Source organism: Pseudochaenichthys georgianus, chromosome 3 (genome assembly GCF_902827115.2).
Source record: "Pseudochaenichthys georgianus chromosome 3, fPseGeo1.2, whole genome shotgun sequence".
In the NCBI taxonomy this organism is placed as follows: domain Eukaryota; kingdom Metazoa; phylum Chordata; class Actinopteri; order Perciformes; family Channichthyidae; genus Pseudochaenichthys; species Pseudochaenichthys georgianus.
Genome location: NC_047505.1, coordinates 45,419,593 through 45,436,855, shown reverse-complemented (window position 1 = coordinate 45,436,855; position 17,263 = coordinate 45,419,593). Strand labels below are relative to the sequence as shown.

The 17,263-nt window shown below is 42.4% G+C and overlaps 1 protein-coding gene across 4 annotated transcripts in view; it reads right to left on the bottom strand.

The window, feature by feature from the left end:
• trpm7 (transient receptor potential cation channel, subfamily M, member 7) overlaps nt 1-17,263 on the bottom strand; it is a 59,063-nt gene extending 41,800 nt beyond the window's left edge. The window contains exons 1-5 of one of the 4 annotated variants that reach the window (XM_034076654.1): nt 17,087-17,263; nt 4,056-4,135; nt 2,748-2,786; nt 1,186-1,384; nt 536-749 (exon numbers count right to left, since the gene is read on the bottom strand). In XM_034076654.1, the coding sequence (XP_033932545.1) occupies nt 536-749; nt 1,186-1,384; nt 2,748-2,786; nt 4,056-4,135; nt 17,087-17,089 (535 nt within the window). In that variant the 5' untranslated portion in view covers nt 17,090-17,263. Of the gene's footprint in view, nt 1-535; nt 750-1,185; nt 1,385-2,747; nt 2,787-4,055; nt 4,136-5,067; nt 5,347-17,086 lie in introns of those variants that run through there. The other 3 variants (XM_034076669.2, XM_034076646.2, XM_034076661.2) reach the window with 3 other exon arrangements.

The following is a 17,263-nucleotide window of genomic DNA, read 5'->3' as shown; positions in this document are numbered from 1 at the left end:
TCATCAGCGCAACACACACTGATGCTGGCAGTGTGCTTGTGCAGGTTGGAGCACAATGTAAGTGTGAGTGGGTGAGCGTTAAGGGAATGTGTGAGCAGGGGAGAGCAGGGGGGGATATAAGAGATTTAGCTGCCTTAGCTTTTCAATAATACCGATTCACAAACATTGTGCATTATTGTCAGGACTTAGACAAGGACAAACAGAATGTGTGTGTGTGTGTGTGTGTGTGTGTGTGTGTGTGTGTGTGTGTGTGTGTGTGTGTGTGTGTGTGTGTGTGTGTGTGTGTGTGTGTGTGTGTTGCATGTTGATTTAGTCAAAAACATTTGTAATTGACATTGTTGCCAACTCATCCGCATCTTGTCTTATTCAAAGAAAGTCATTGGCGTACGTATTTATTCATAGGTTTCGTTATCCAAATGATATCCGCTTACAAAGGCAGTTTAACATTCACACATTTGCTCACACATTGCTGCCCCTAACATTTACCCACACATTTTTCCTTTAAAACTAACATAACGTCTCTCCTGTTGCCCACCTGTGTTGACCCCTCCGGTGAGGATCCAGGCCCCGGTGGTGACGGCAGCTTTGATGAGGCCCTTGCCCACCACCTGCTTGATGCGTGGGTGCAGCTCGAAGTTCTGAACCCCTCCATGGACAGAGATGAGGATCTTGGGAAGCTCCATATGCCAATCCTTCAGCATCAGCCGCAGGATGCTCTCCGGCCGCGTGTCATGGGACACACGCACATACTGCAGGCGAATGAACAGACACAAGATAAGCATGCTTACATAATGTGGAAAATAGCAGCATAACGTCACACCTGAGAAGCTAAGACCAACAGATGTGTGGTAGCAGGACGACTAGTTGATTGATGGACTCAAAATGTCAGCAATAGATTTGAATGATAAGAATCAGCAGTTATCAAGACTGGGGATAGACTTTGCGCCTGATTCTTTCATATTGAGTTTGTTTGTCAACAATGACTTACTAATAACACATCATTTCGTGATATAAAAAGAAAGTCATTTAGGAAAAACACCTACCTATTACAGCAGTGTTAATGTATGAAAATAATTGTAGATTATGAGTCTACACCCTTTTTTCCAACATCCATATCCGTTATCACTCACAACATTACTTTTGACATGAACGTGGCCCCCAGCGGGTAAAAGACTGCCCTCCTACCTTGGCTCTGTATGAGTGAGACCCTCCCTGGAAGTTGATGACACCATAGGCGTCAGTGGGGCTGGCCTCTGTGTGTTTCTCCACCGACCACTCCTGCTCGGTCAGGTTGGGGTTCTCACCCAACTTCACGTCCGAGTACTTCGCGGCCAAGCTGGCCGTGAAGCCAACATGCTGCCGCACCAGCCGCCCACAGCAGCATCTGCAGGGGCAAAAAAACAACGTTTAAACAATATCATGATATACTTAGATAATTAATACATAGTAGCAGTAATGCTGCGGGACACAGCAGATACAAACGGAATATTAACAATAGCACATTTATGTTATTCTTAATTTATCAGACATTTTGCATGCATATGAATCACATTACACTGATGTTTAAAATCAAGGAAGAAGTATCAGACTTTTACCTATTTTATTATAATGTATGCAGCCATCAAGTGCATATTGAGGACCATTTGACATGGTTCCTAACTTGAGATGTTTTTTAAAGGGGACCTATTGTGCAAAATCCACTTTTTCATGTATTTTATACAAAGAGATTCTGAAAGTTTCAGGAACAAAGATCCTCTCTTTTTGTCCTGATCCATTTCTATAAAAACCTGTCTGAAAATGAGCTGATCAGATTTTGGCCACTTAATGATGTCATAACGATTTGTTGGCTTGTGTAACCATTAGCCAATCAGCAACCAAGGTAACCCCCCTCCCCCCACCTTATCACCTGAATCTTCTGCTAGAGCACCTTTGAGTTCTTGTTTACCAAATGTCTCTCAGAGGGGCGTGGGGAGGGGCTCCTTATTTTCATCTAAAGTAACAGACAGAGAATCAGCACTTTTGAAACAGGGCTGAAACAGAGGGGATTATGGGTAATGCTGCAATGATCTGTTTGGTGTTTGGAGCCAAACACGTCAGACATGTTTTGTATATATCTGAGACCTCTAATATATTGATGAAAAACAGTATACTAGGGGACCTTTAAATCAACTCATGGAGCTAAAGTTAGCTAATAAGCTAACTAGCTATTTCTGGTCAAATCTTCTACCGACTGTCGTTACTTCAGATATGATGCTGGTTTGTAATAAGAAGCCTGGTTTGCCTACCTCAATCAATCAATTGGAGTTTTACCAATTATCACTGTAATGTAAACTGCATATGTGAAATGTAAGGATGTTGCCTTGGCGATTCACCATTAGCATCCTAAACATCCAAATACCGATTTGAACACTTACAATATTATACAAGCATTATCATGATCAAATTTAAACTCACAATTAAATATAATGACAGAGTTTGACAAACGTTCAAAGACTGCAAATGAGGCTCATCTATGTTTTATTATTATAAAAAAGCTTTTTGTTTTCACCCTTCCTTTAACGACTTTAGGAGAGATCGTGCATCCTGACACACTTTGCCTGACGTTTCTGGTTTTCCGTTTCCTGGAATTAAAATAATTTCCCTGCAGGTCTTTTCTGGTGTAAAGTAACTGGTTAGCATGGATCCTCCCAGGCTAATCATGTCAAGTAACAAAGGGCGAGGGGAACAAAGGCAAAACAAATACTTACCGGACTAGCTGTTGGCAAATCTGGCATCCTGGAAGGCATCTAGAAGAAATTTCACAAGAAATGTAAATTTACACTAACAACTGAACTGTGGGCTGCATTTGCAATGACACAATGACAGTCCGATTTCTCCTCGTGAGAAGGAATTGCTCTCGGTAGAAAAATGTTAAGGACATTAAAGAAAGTTATCTGTTAGCCGGGCATGAAGCCCAGTGAACTGGCCTTTTACCAAGAGAGCGTTCTGCCAAGTAGACTCTCACTTTGATCAATCATAAGCAGGCCCAATGTTAAAAGGACACATGTTCACTAACACCTCGGAATATTCTTCGAGCAGCAGCACGTATTGTAGTTAACTGAGAAACTCCAGTGGCAAATAATTGATGTAAAAGAAAACAACCGGGTAAAGGTAACTTTGTATCATTGTGAGTCGACAGGAAAAAAGGAAGGAATGCAAACTCTTGAAACAGTAACAGAAAAGGCTTACACACAAAGAAGGTGGTTAACCAGTAGATACTAAATACACTGTGGGAAACAACGTCACTCTAAATGACAAACAAAATGTCTATTTTATTCTTGACATTTATACCGGCTGCTGGACCTTTAATGGTTTTTCATGAGCCCCTCATGTACACATATTATACAAGTGACCTGCATGCCAAGCCAATAGGAGGCTCTATACAGTTTTAACACGGCTTTGTAAGATTCCAGCAGGTCTGCATCAAATCTTGCCTTACAGCACAAACCCAAACACGCAGTAAATAATAGTTGTTACCGTTTAAAGTTAATAATGGTTTGAATTTTAAAAAAGGACACAAAATAGGATATGTCATTGACTATAATACATTGTTCAAATTATTAAATCCAAACTTTCTATTCAGCTCAGTTGAAGAAGGCATTGTGCAAATGGCAAAACACATCGTAAAAAAACTACTGTAGTTCCTAGTATTACAAAAGGCTTCCTAAAATACATCAAAACAAGGAACAAATCAAGGCATGCCCGTTAGAAGACTTCCTAAAATAAACAAGGGCAAAAACAAACCATGCTAAGGTTGAAAAAAGGGCAGTTGTTAAAGCAGAATAAAAGAGAAAAACACCCCCAAGAAGATATGATACACTTCCTCCTGGTCTTCCCCCTCACTAAACGCTGTAATAATAGTGACAGACATAAAGATTAAAATTATGTGGAAACAGACTTATTTACTCTTTGGAGAGTGGCGGTTAGGGTTCGGGCCTACTTTAACACACACCATACAATTACACCGTTTCCATGGCAACAACTACATGCACACTACAGCTGAACAGAACACATACCTGTGGGGGTCCTTTGACACTGGAAGTATGTACACACATTCCCGCTTGGTGAAAGTGCTTTCTATCCAGGATTTCTGGGACTGTGGAAAAAAGAGAAACAGTTGTGAGCAAAAAGACAGCAGCTGATGTTGTTCATTTGTGTTTATTGTTTGCATTAAAAGGTTTCCAGCTGCTAAGAAAATCGTCCCCGGTGGAGGTTGAAAACAATCAGTCTAGGAATTGAGTGCTTGTACAAACCGTGCAGACATTATGGGCTACGTAGTTTCTCAGAGGCGAGGAAATCAAGTAAAAAGAACATGGGGATAGATAAACAAAATGGTACACAGTCGCAGCACAATTTGCTTTGAAAATAATGACATTTGGAGGCTTTTAACCCCTCGTTCAGTCAGTTATAATGAAAGGGATTAGACGTTTTTAAATTAAAACATAACAATCCTATCATAATAAGGGCTACAGGTGGCTGCCATGGTCATACGGAAATAAACTAATTCTGTGTCACTATTCCTTTAAACAGGGATTTATGTTCCAGGAATTTTCAATTAAATGCCTCATGCCTTATTGTTCCCCCGGCTCAGCTCAAGAGCGATTAGCACCAATAATCCCTCCCAGCACAAAAGAGCGAAACATGCAAACACCGTCACCTGCTTCAACCGGAGCCGTTCAACTATTCCCGAAACTTAAACAATAGTGTGACCCAGCAGGAATGGAAACGTTGCGACCCTGCAAGTCCATTTCTGCTGGGGCAAATGATCCTCAGAAGGCAACATTCCCACGTAGGGAAATCGTAAATATAGACGATTTAGAGACAGAAAAATCAAGCGTAAAGGAATAGTGCCAACCCATAAAAGTTTCTAAATTTCAATCGTTGCATCTCTTCCTAGAGTCACGTATCTCTCGTGTCAAAAGTCCCATCTATAGTTCTTAACGTTGTAAGCCACCTACAACAAACCGCGGTTCGACAAACATTTAAACAAACGGGTCATCCCGACGCTTGACCAGCAACACCGTGTACCTGGAAGTCCTCATCGTCATCTCTGTGTTTAAGGGTTTTGTACAGGAACATGCCAAGGCTCCTTCATGCATCTCCTGGACAAACCACAGTCACCACAGCCTCTCCTGAGCACTGGATCATCAGCAACAAATCACTTTACTTCTCTCACTCTCCGTCGCTCAGAAGAACATTTCCATACGGGTCTCAAAGTTAACGTATAGTTCCGGCCAGAGTTAAAAGCTGAGCGATCATTGAGTGATGCAGCCTCCGAACTCCATCCACGGTTAATCTGTAAGAAGGCACTCGGGGTGGGGGGGGGGGCAGATGAATGTGTCTGAGACAAACTAGATATTATACTAAGACTAGGGAGAAAGGGGCGTGGGAGAGAATGAGTGGATGGGCAGAGGCCTCAATGATATACACCTCGTTGTCTAGTGAGGCCACACCACCAACTGTGATTAACGCTGCTCACACAAAACCTCTCCCAACAACACAGGCCCCACACTTAGGCTTTAAAGGGCCTTTACATCAAACTGGTGCTACACAATTCAAATTGTATTGAAATCTAGTGCGATATTCAAATTGCAAAACCCACAGGCCATAAGACTGTTAAACACCTGAACTTTTGAAAGAACATACATAACATTCATCTGTTTGCAACTCACATATATCAATATTCCAATTACTGTATATAGACTATTCTGCACCGTCATATTCTGTTTCTATTCTATTATATTGTATTTTATGTACTTGTTCTATTGTATCTGTGTTATTGTGTTGCACTGTTGGAGGAGCCTGGGACCTAAGATTGTCATCGTCATAACTACACTGTAGCTATGCACGAATGACAATAAAAGCCTTGAACCTTGAAACCTTGAAATTGTTAAAGGCTAAATACGTGTTGAAATAACATTTTGAATCAAGTATTGTGGAGCTCAAGAAATATCCTGACCTACAAATCGTATTCTTTAGAAAACACATTTGTTAGGTCCTCTGAAAAAAACCAGATATATATTTATTCCTATCACACCATGATCATGTTGATTCTTTTTGGGAACATGGGGGAAATATGTACATTGATTAAGTTTAAGTGGCCATTCAAGGTCAGCATTTGTTGGCACTTCTCATAGGCGTCCAGACTCAGAGTTAGCTTTGATAAAACCACAACAAAGACTGACCGCTTCGTTCCATTGTGGCTCTGATATATGACTCCCACACACCATAAGATACAGCTAAACACCACACCACACCAAATGAGGATCACATATTTACATAAGGCAGTGGTTTTGATGTTCACACTTTGATGAGTGGAAACAATTCTACATTGGGCGTGTCCACACAAAGCAAACTTACTATTAGATTAAACTTTATCCTTCGTACAGAAGTGACCTGGGAGTCATCCTGGACACCACCTTCTCTTTCCAGGCGCTGTCACCAAATCCGCCTTCTACCATCTCAAAAACATTGCCAGACTCAGTGGCAGAAACACATACACGCCTCCCTTCATCACATCCCGTCTGGACTACTGCAATGGAGTCCTGTCCGGGGTTCCCAGCAAAACCCTGGATAGGCTCCAATACGTCCAGAACTCTGCCGCCAGGCTTCTCACCCGCACCAAGCCATGGCAACACATCACCCCCCCCCTCATCCACCTCCACTGGCTGCCGGTCAAGTCCCGGATTCAATACAAAACACTCATCCTCACGTACAAGTCCCTCCATTCCCTCGCCCCCCAGTACTTATCGGACCTCCTCCATCCCTACACCCCTTCTCGGAGTCTGCGGTCCTCAGACATGGGCCTGCTCTCCATCCCCCGTTCTCGCCTCCGAACTGTTGGTGACAGGGCATTCAGTGTTGCGGCCCCCGCCCTCTGGAATGCACTTCCTGCCGAGATCCGTAATGCTGCCTCCCTGGACATCTTCAAATCATCACACCTGTTCACCCTGGCCTTCGGGCCCGAGCCCTTTCTTGGTCACCGGCTTCCTTTATTTTTTGTTTGCCCTTTGATTGTCTGTTTTTTTGTTTCTCCACCATGTACAGCGGCCTTGGGACCCTTGAAAGGCGCTATATAAATATCATTTATTATTATTAGAAGTGGCATCCCTGCTGGAGAACATTTATGAATTTGGAAATGATCACATCCAACACAATTGTCTAATGTCAACAAAGGTTGCTTTGATATTGGAAGTTCATCTTCATTTAAAGACGACATTATTCTTCCAAGCTTCAGATGTCTAAAAGTTTAAATGTGTGTGACCCAGCTGAAGATGTGATGCGTGTTATGTTTTTGTAAGTGTGAATAATTATCTAGGCAGAGGGAATGATCTCTTTCAATAAGTATTTATGTTTTGTCTGAACCTTGCCCTGAACCCTTAGTTAAGCACAGTGAACACAAACCTTCAATTACCATTTCTTTTCAAAACCACTTATTTAAAAACTAACTCGAAGGTTGATAATGATCCCCCAATAAGAACTAAACAAACGGTCTGCATACACATGGCACAGTTATGAAAGAAAGACAATGGTTTGCTTTTGGTTAAAAGGATTATATTTTTTCAAAAAACAGTAAAATGAGAAGTTTATGCTTTTAAGCTAAAGCCAGCAGGACATGAGCTTCGCACAGGTATGATTTCATTAAAAAGTCAAATGTTATTACTCAGATTAAATACAAGTTATTTGTCTGACAAATTTGCAATATTTAATCATATAATAAAATAAATGGGTTATGTATTTTATCAGTTTTATGGCATAGTGTGTGTAATTCTAATGCTCGAATGATGTGCACATATCTTCAGTTACTCATGTATATGGGGGGGGGTGATCGGAGTGTATGTAAGTAGCTTTGACATGTAAAATATAATAGAAACAATGTCTATATTGTCGTGTTATTATGTCACTAACCCTTCAGTGACTCAGTGTCTGCGTTAGATTTCCTAAATGACGCTGGTGTCTTCTTGATCTAACACACTCATAATGAGGCGGATGAAACAAGAGAGTGCCCCGCCAACCTGTAACCATGGTACCTGAGAATGTCAGGCAACAAAAGACTTGTGAACCGCTGCCAAAAACACACACTCACACTTCCTCGCTGCCTCCCTTCGCTCTTCCTCTGTGGGCTCCAAGTTTTATGATTACTTTGTTCCTGTAGGAAATATACCCAAGCACCTTTGGGTGCAATAATGTAGGATGCTGAGAGTTCTGTTGGTGTGTGTGTTCAGCCACACCTTTAGTGGAAGTAATTCTAAAGAGACACAACACAAATCTGATCACAACCCACCTCTCTATCTTCCTACGGTCTCTCTCCACACACACACACACACACACACACACACACACACACACACACACACACACACCCACACACACACACACACACACACACACACACACACACACACACACACACACACACACACACACACACCACACACACACACACACACACACACACACACACACACACACACACACACACACACACACACACACACACACACGAGTTCTTCCTTCCCCCTTGTCCTCGTCCTTCTTTTTCCCAACAATGTAACGAGGCTGGCTGGTCGACCCATCATTCCTCTGGCCCTGCCTGACGTATTACGGAGCGAGATAACATCTGGCTTGGTAATTCTATTACCCGTCTGGAGGATACGGGGTCAGCGCTGTGAGCAGCGGCCAAAGAGACCAGCGCTTCTCAGAGAACTAGAAGCAATTTCATTTTTTCCACCAATTTACTTCGAGAAATTGGTATCAAAATGCACTGGCTTCAAGGAGCTTTCCACTATTTATAATGGAAGATATAAATAAGGTTTGGGTTCACCAATTAAAAGAAATAGAGCACATTTGTTGAACTGCATCACCTTTCTGATACACATTTGATTATTAGTATGGATTTGAATGACAAGCGGTACGTTTGAACCACTGTTATATGGTTTGTAACATGGACACAAAAGTAGGGCAACCGGCACGGTACAATGAGCTTAGGGTGCCGTCAGGAGTGTTTTCTTGCTTTAACCGTAATTCCTCACCGATGTTCTCTTTGCATTAAGTCACATCGCAGGGGGCTGCAGCTGTACAACTGAGGTACTACACATCTGGTTCAAGGCACACGGGCATCAAACAATTTGATCAATTGGAGCTAACAGGATTTGTAGATTGATCTAATAGTTAATCCACTATGTTGTTGTTATTATTATGCAACAACTTTGATAATAAACTGAACACATTTTTAAAGAAAAGAAAAAAAGGCACGAATCTGGTTCCAGTTTTATTCGTAGGAAATCTGCCGGCTTCTTAGCTAATATGACAGTTTGTTGAATATCTGGCTGTTGGTTGGGACACAATAAGTCATTCGAAGAGGTCACCTTGTTTTCTGTTATTTTAAAGAGAATACCATTAATGGGGAAAGTTATTGGCAGACTATTAATGATAATTGCAGGCCTGTAAGCTAAACCAACTAATGTGCTGGTATCAGTCTTTTGAGGAAGACCACGTCATTAAAGACCAGCCCAACGTCAAATCTGTCGTCTGCCAGAACAGGCATCAGGTGAGGTTTTCAAAAAGCAAACTGGAAGTCACGCCTGAGGTCTATCATGTCTCTGAATAATGACTATTCACAGGTAAACACGGCGTCCTACTGGAATTAGAACATATTCCTTTAAAAGTGGTTTCAATAGTATCTTTAACTTTTAAATCATAAATATACAAAGTCATGCCACAAAACAATTCGTTAGTGCTCCTAATGTTGCACGATTGAAACAAAAAGGTCAGGACGGCTCAGGACAAAATGTTGTTGATTGATTGAGGACAATCATAAAAGGATTAAATAATTTACTAGAAGTGTGAAACCTTTACAATACATCTCATAAAAGCAGGTCCAATTCAGATCTCAAGGGCTGATTTTGGTGATATCAAAGTCTCATGTTTAGAGATCTAGTAAGTACAACCATCAACAAGTTTGAAAGATGTGTGTGTAAGTTAATACGCAATCCTGGCCACATCTGAGTGGATCTGAGTAGGGATGCTCCGATCGATCGGCCGACGAGTCTGGCAGTATTTTAAGGTGTCAGAAATGACAATAAAATAGCGGAATGCAATGTGTGCGAAGCAGAAATACTGCAGCTCGAACCGCTGTGACGGACCGGTGAGCGGAGCGAAACACACACTTCAAGTTAGACCTAACACACCAAGCTATTTTATCTACCTCTGGAACAAGCTAAACTAGTTAAATGTATGTATTCTTCACTGTCGGGTCACTCATTACTGGATCAGTGAGCTGCATGAGATGATACTGACAGGCTGTCAGGAGAGAGGGGGAGAGAAGAAAAGAGAGCGCTTCCACTCATGTTCTTATTAGGGATGGGAACGATTAATCGAATATTCGAAATTATTCAGGTATTCGAATAATTATTCATGTATTCGAATATGAGTTATGAATATTTTTAAAAAAAAAAAAATTTTGGGAGTGATGCCTAAGTTGATTACATATTATCAAATTGAATAATTCAATGTATATATATACGACTGTGCCATAGCTAAATGTGTTAGGTGACGTCTTAACGTGTGTTTTGCTCCGCTCACCGGTCCCTCACAGCGGGCAGAGCTGCAGCTCTCTCTCGTGTCCGGTTATACTTCACTCGCGTTTATGTCCAAATCCATCAGATCTAGCTAGTTCTAGCCAATGACATGACTGCTGCCCCTCCCTACACGCAGATCACGCAGACTCAAACCTCATCTTAGGCCCAAATGTGGCGCAAATGAGCTCCGCAGCCGTTGCGAGGTTCTGGCGCCAACAGTTCATGTGCGTGCTCCCCCGCCCCCTGTCAACACTCGCAACACATGAGTGGCCAGCCTAAACAACAATAAGCGCTGCTTGGAAACCGTGTGTGGCGGCAAAGTACATAGACATTTTGACTGGAGAGATTTAGTTTTGCCGGTATTCAACATATTTTACCAGTCATAGTCCGGTAATTATTTACACTCCAAGAAGAGTCCTACGTTGTGTAGGACATGGCGTCAAAAAGGAGTAACGTGTGGAAATATTTCGACCAGGTTAGTGAGTGCGGTGTAGAGGTCAAACTATGCCAAATTAAACCTATATATACACATGCTATACCTTGCTATACCCGCAACCTTCGTTCCAGCTGAGAGGGTCTTCTCTACAGCTGGCCTGATTGTGAATCGCCTCCACACATGAAAGCTGTAGGCCTATAGCTGTCAAACTGTGATCACCAGTTCAATACATTTGACAAATTCGACTTGGTTTCTACACTTATTTGAACATGTATGTATTTATTTCCAAAAATTATTGGAAAAAAATTGGGCAAAAAAAAAAGTTTAGAAAAAAAGAATTGTTTCCCCAATTTTGTTTTTATAGGATATGTACATTTCTTGGGGGGTCGAATATTCGAATATACATTTGCTTTCAAATTCCCATCCCTAGTTCTTATCCAAAGTTAATGTAAACTTGAATAATGTACTTCATTTGAATGTAATAATTATGTTGGTTGTTGTTTGTGGAAGCGCCAGTGAATGAGCCCCATTAACTGAGTTTTAAACATCACTTTAAATGGAAGATCCCCATTGGCCGATACTGATTCCGGCGATCGGAGCATCCCTAGATCTGGGGCCTCATTTATAACGCCGTGCGTAGGAAGGTTGTTTACGTAGTAGAAATCCAAAAAATAGGTACAGAAATTTTCCGATTCACCAAACATTGCGTACCGGTGAGGAAAGTGCGTACAGCACTTCCTACGCCGGTTTCCCTTTTATAAATCACAATCGACTCGAAATGCAGTGCCGCTTTTGCGGGCTTCACGTAACGCCCATATTTGCCTATAAATAGTCAAAGAAATGCCCATTCATTCATTTTGACTGACTTTATGAAGATCGCAGGAAATTACGACAGAACAGCTAAAAAAGTCATCTCACACCGTGCAAGATTTGGGTTATTTTGGGGAGGTGGAGATAAATCATATTGTTTGGTGGATGCCGTTTGAACCAGAGTAGCAGCATGGAGGTCGGATCGTCACCAAAATAAATAAATGGTCCGAAAAAGGTTAATGACAAAAAAAATACACGTAGCCTTCTTCAGGCAGTGTGTTTGTACCGGGGAGACCCCCCCCCTCGATGAGAAACTGTTAGAAATAATATCCCTCCGAAGTGGAGTCATGACGACTGGATCTGAATTATGTTTTCGTATTTGGTGGTTTGTGTTCCAGCTGTCGATCAGCTGTGCGCAGCGTCTCCGCTGCAGCCTGTGCATCTCAACCCCCCACCCCCCCTGTGCATCTCAACCCCACCCCCCCCTGCAGCCTGTGCGTCTCAACCCCCCCCCCTCCTCCCGCAGCAACCCTATATCCACCAGTTAAAGGAAATACAACTAATGTGTTGTGTTATATCAGCTGTACAATTGACCACATATGGTGTTCTTAGCTTCCATACCTCCTGTGTTTTACGAGCGACTTATCAAGTCTTGGCAAAAAACACGATTAAACGTGATAGTATATAAAACCATGCTCGTATCTACAACCTAGAGAAATGCAAAACGGCGTCAGTTTAGACGTAATTCTGTCCTCCTGCTTACCGCATCATTTATGAGAAAACATTTCATAACATTAACACAACATATTTGAGGTGGTTTTAAATAACATTTCCGTATTTATTTATTTCTCCAAGTTATGTTTTTGTGTGCACTGAGGAGTCGCAAACAGGCGTTTGTTAAATCATTTTAAGATTGGCTTTAATCAATGTTTGAAAATGAATTATTCATATATGATAAATGAGGTAACATTTTATTTATGGTATCATTTCCACATATTTCTCTCCATTCTTCCTTCTGCCAACGATGTCGCAGTTTCTCGTCTCCCGTTTTTTGTGCTTAGTGCGTACGCATGGGTTAGAGTTTGCGTGGAGGACCGCACGTTTTCCCGTCAAGTTAGTATTTTATAAATCGCAAACATTGCGTAGAAACTGGCGTACGCCATTTCTTGAGCGTATATCCCTTTATAAATGAGGCCCCTGAGCCTTTAATAAATGTTGAATGGAGGGGGAGAAGTCCATTATAATAACCTCCAGATAAGATTCCTGGAAGTAAAGCAGGAGAGTCATGAGACCGAAGTGTGACTGCTCTCAGCTCTCACCCTCCACCCCCTGGGCAGAGCTCTGAAAGACAAAGCACGAGCTGATACCACGCTGGCATGCCACCCCGAGTCCAGTAGCGTGGCGTGGGGAAAAAAATTAGGGAAAGCCAATAATACCTCCTTTCTTTTGGGTGGGGGGTGTGGTGGTCAATGTAATAACGTAACCAGATGAGTTACCCGGTATCATTTTATACACATGTGTATCATACAGATGCAGGACTTACACACGCCTGTTATCTAACCGACAGGTCCGCACGCACTCTACAGCCGAAACTCTAATAAGCATTCATTCACAAACTAAATCAGGAGACCTTTAGCGTTTTTACGTCCGACTCGCTCCTTTTTTCCTCGCTGTACACAGCTCCAGTTTGGGCATCGGCCGGTCATCAGATTGTATTTGTTGTTGCTGCTGTAGCGGAAGTTTAGTACAATTATTTTTGATTAAATACTCCAAATCTCCACCCTCCATAATTGCACTTGCTTCAGTTGCTTGCTGCTTTCTAACGGCGGTGAGAGTGGTGCTATCTATCTATCGATTAGATTTATGATTAGAAAATTATAAATGTAGGGTAGACATGTGGATATTATCCGACTGAACAAAACGTGCATTTATCTAACAGGTTCGTTTTCCACTGACCTTATTTCGAGCTATTTTCCAAAATCCTATGGAGAAATCCCATTGCCTTTTTGTCGAGGGAAACCGAGCGCAGCTTTCTTCCGGGTTTTAGGACGCGTCACTGCAACTCTAAGTTGATGCGATTTGATTGGATTGTGAGGCAAGGGAAGCTAGCCGCCTCTGGCTTCCCTTGGCATGGCCCTGACTAATCACAGGTTGGCAGGGGCATGACGTGAGCCTTGTCTGATTGGTCAATCCCTCCATTTGTTTTCACCTAGGGAAGCCAATTTCGGCTAGCCTCCTCTCGCAACAGAGAGTGCAATCTACCGTTTCACCATAACATCTAGAGGGGCGCTGTTTCACTCTATGTAAAATACTCAATGAGAATGGGGGAGAGACGGGCCGGCAGCAACACACAACAAAGAATTTCTGAAACCAAACGAAGTGTTTTTATTTATTTATTAAAATTATAACTACAATCCGAAAAAACAGGGGAAGCCTGGCTTCCCTTGGCCTCCAGGAGAAAACGCCACTGCCCGAGTCCTACCTCCAAGCACCTGGATAACCTAGTAATGTGAGGCATGTGACGGCTTTTCTCCTCAACATCTGGTGCTTATTGTCGCTGTATGTGAGCCTATGAAAACGCAGGTAAACCAGCCACAGGCAAGGAGGTAGCAGGAGGGACAGAGCAGTTAAATCTCCCTGTTTAAATAACAAAGACAAGGATTTCTATACGAGTAGAGATACAAAGAAAAGTCGATTTGTTGTCACCTATTAAATTAATGTCATTTTTTGTTCTGTTACAACTTAACACCTATAAGCTGAATATCTTTCAGATGTGAAGAGAAACAAGAGTAATGAGAACATCATCTTTGACATTCTTAACCATTTTCTGATATGATTGATTCATCCAGAAAAGATCATTCAAAGATTATTTGACAATAAAAATGACCAATAGCTGCAATATATAAAAATATACAGAAAACATGTCTTGATTTGCACATATTATACAATATATATGCCTCACGATACATTTAAGATATAGTACATTGGTATTCCCTCCAGTGCGCTTTGTAAAGTACAAAGTGCATCAGGTCTGACCAGGAGCAACAGTGATGGGAAGCAGTGGGGAGATCAGCTGGATAAGATCTACAGGGGAGCGCTCCATTCACAAAATCAACAAACTGAGACTGTGACTTTTTGTTAGAAAACACAGTCCAGCTGGAAAAAGCTTCATCAGTCATCTTCAAGTGTGTGTGTGTACATGGATTACAGCGTGAGACAACAAAGCTCAGAGAGGCACGCCACAGTACACACACACACACACACACACACACACACACACACACACACACACACACACACACACACACACACACACACACACACAACACACACACACACACACACACACACACACACACACACACACACACACACACACACACACACACACACACACACACACACACACACACACACACACACAACACACACACACACACACACACACACACACACACACACAACACACACACACACACACACACACACACACACACACACACCACACACACACACACACACACACACACACACACACACACACACACACACACACACACACACACACACACACACACACACACACACACACACACACACACACACACACACACACACACACACACACACACACACACACACACACACACACACACACACAGCTCCATTCCCAATTGGCATAACAGATCAAATCACACCGACTGCTCTGATGAGCCAGACCAAAAATGATTAGTCAGCATTCATTAGTTAGACTGCCATCAGACTATAAGACTGATCAGAGCAGTGCCTCATGTAAGCTGAGGCATGTGACCGGCTCAGACCAGCGCCGTGGGAAATAATGCACCGAGGCGAAAGACAGGCACCGTGTGCACTGGCGTCTTAGCAAACAAAGCATAGATTTAACTCAATTTATAAATACCTTATTGAGTAAGGATTTTCTACTCATCTTAACACAGTTACATGATACCATCTGATGTATGGATGGATCTGGCTGTTTAATTTAAGTGAATGACAGATATGTACAGCTGCTGCTGCTACTCTTATTAGATCCACATTATTAATTAATTGTTCTCGCTGCATAAAAGTTCCCACTTAAATGTCAATAATCACATCTTAATTTAGGTTAGGTGATATGTGTGTCTACTGTCAGAGACACACTGTTTAGGCTGTGGTATTCATCTCTGTGTATAAAAACCATTGTGGGAAATGTTGGAAACTAATGAGGAAGACAGATAGATATGATGTCAACATTGTGACAATAAAAAAGTGAATACCAACATAAACTACCAACTCATTGTTAATGTCCAAGACTGTGTGTATTATTAGAGTTGACATTGGCAATAATACCCAGCTCTTGCACTGTGTAATAACAACACTGTGTGGCCATTAATGACTTTGGCTACATGTCATCTTCTCTTCCAATACCCTGTGTATTTGAGAGCAGAGAAGACTAGACAAAAAGTCGTTTGGGAGGTTTTGCTCGTCCCAAAAGGGGAAAGTTACAACTAACAAACACTAATGAGTCTTCAGCTATGTCTGCTGCAGACAGACCTAAACATGTCACCAAACCACAAAGAAAACATTCATGAGTGGGCGTCCAGAGGTCTCACAAAAGGTCTGAGATAATAAATGCACTATTTCAACACCACTTAACTTTTCCCAGACTGACTGAATAAAAGCGTTCAGTTTACTTGGCAGCCATTCAAGGTGGCATTGACTTGTTACTGGCATTGACTTGTTACTGGCAATGACAGCGTTTCTTGTCCGACATCTGAGACAGCTGGAAGAAACGGGTCTTGAAACAAGTGCCAGCTTCTCTCAAGTGCTCTCATTGGTTTGTAAAGCTCTTCCCACTGGCAGAGAAACCGCTGCTAACATCAGCCCGCTGCTAGTTAGCTTCGGTTAATAGCAGTTAGCTTTTAGCGAGCTAGCTATTTAGCAGGCTAACGCTCCGCCCGTGTGTGCTTTTTCGGGTTTTCCTGCTAGACAGTGTGTCACGGTGTCTACTTAACTCATAACGTGGGAGTCACAGTGTGTCAATAGTACACCGAGACAGTCAGCAAACACAGTAAATACCACCGGGGTGTCTCTGGGTGTCTGACAGGCAGCAGGCAGCATGCACGGGGGGACCTGCCACTCAAAGCCCCCGATCAGTCACGACGATTCTCAGCGCCAATTTGACAACACTATCAACCCCGTTTTGTTTCTCTGGGTCACATACCATTCTCTTCACCGTTGAGACTCAGCAAGCGCTGCGTCGTGGCTTTTATCCATCTAGCGGCGGTGCTCTCGGTTAGCCTGGGAAGGAAAGCCCGGTGTACGTTGGAGAGATCCGCTTCGGCTGCAGCTCCAGCGGAAGGTTGCTTTTTCATAATTGTGCGACTCCCGACTGACGCTG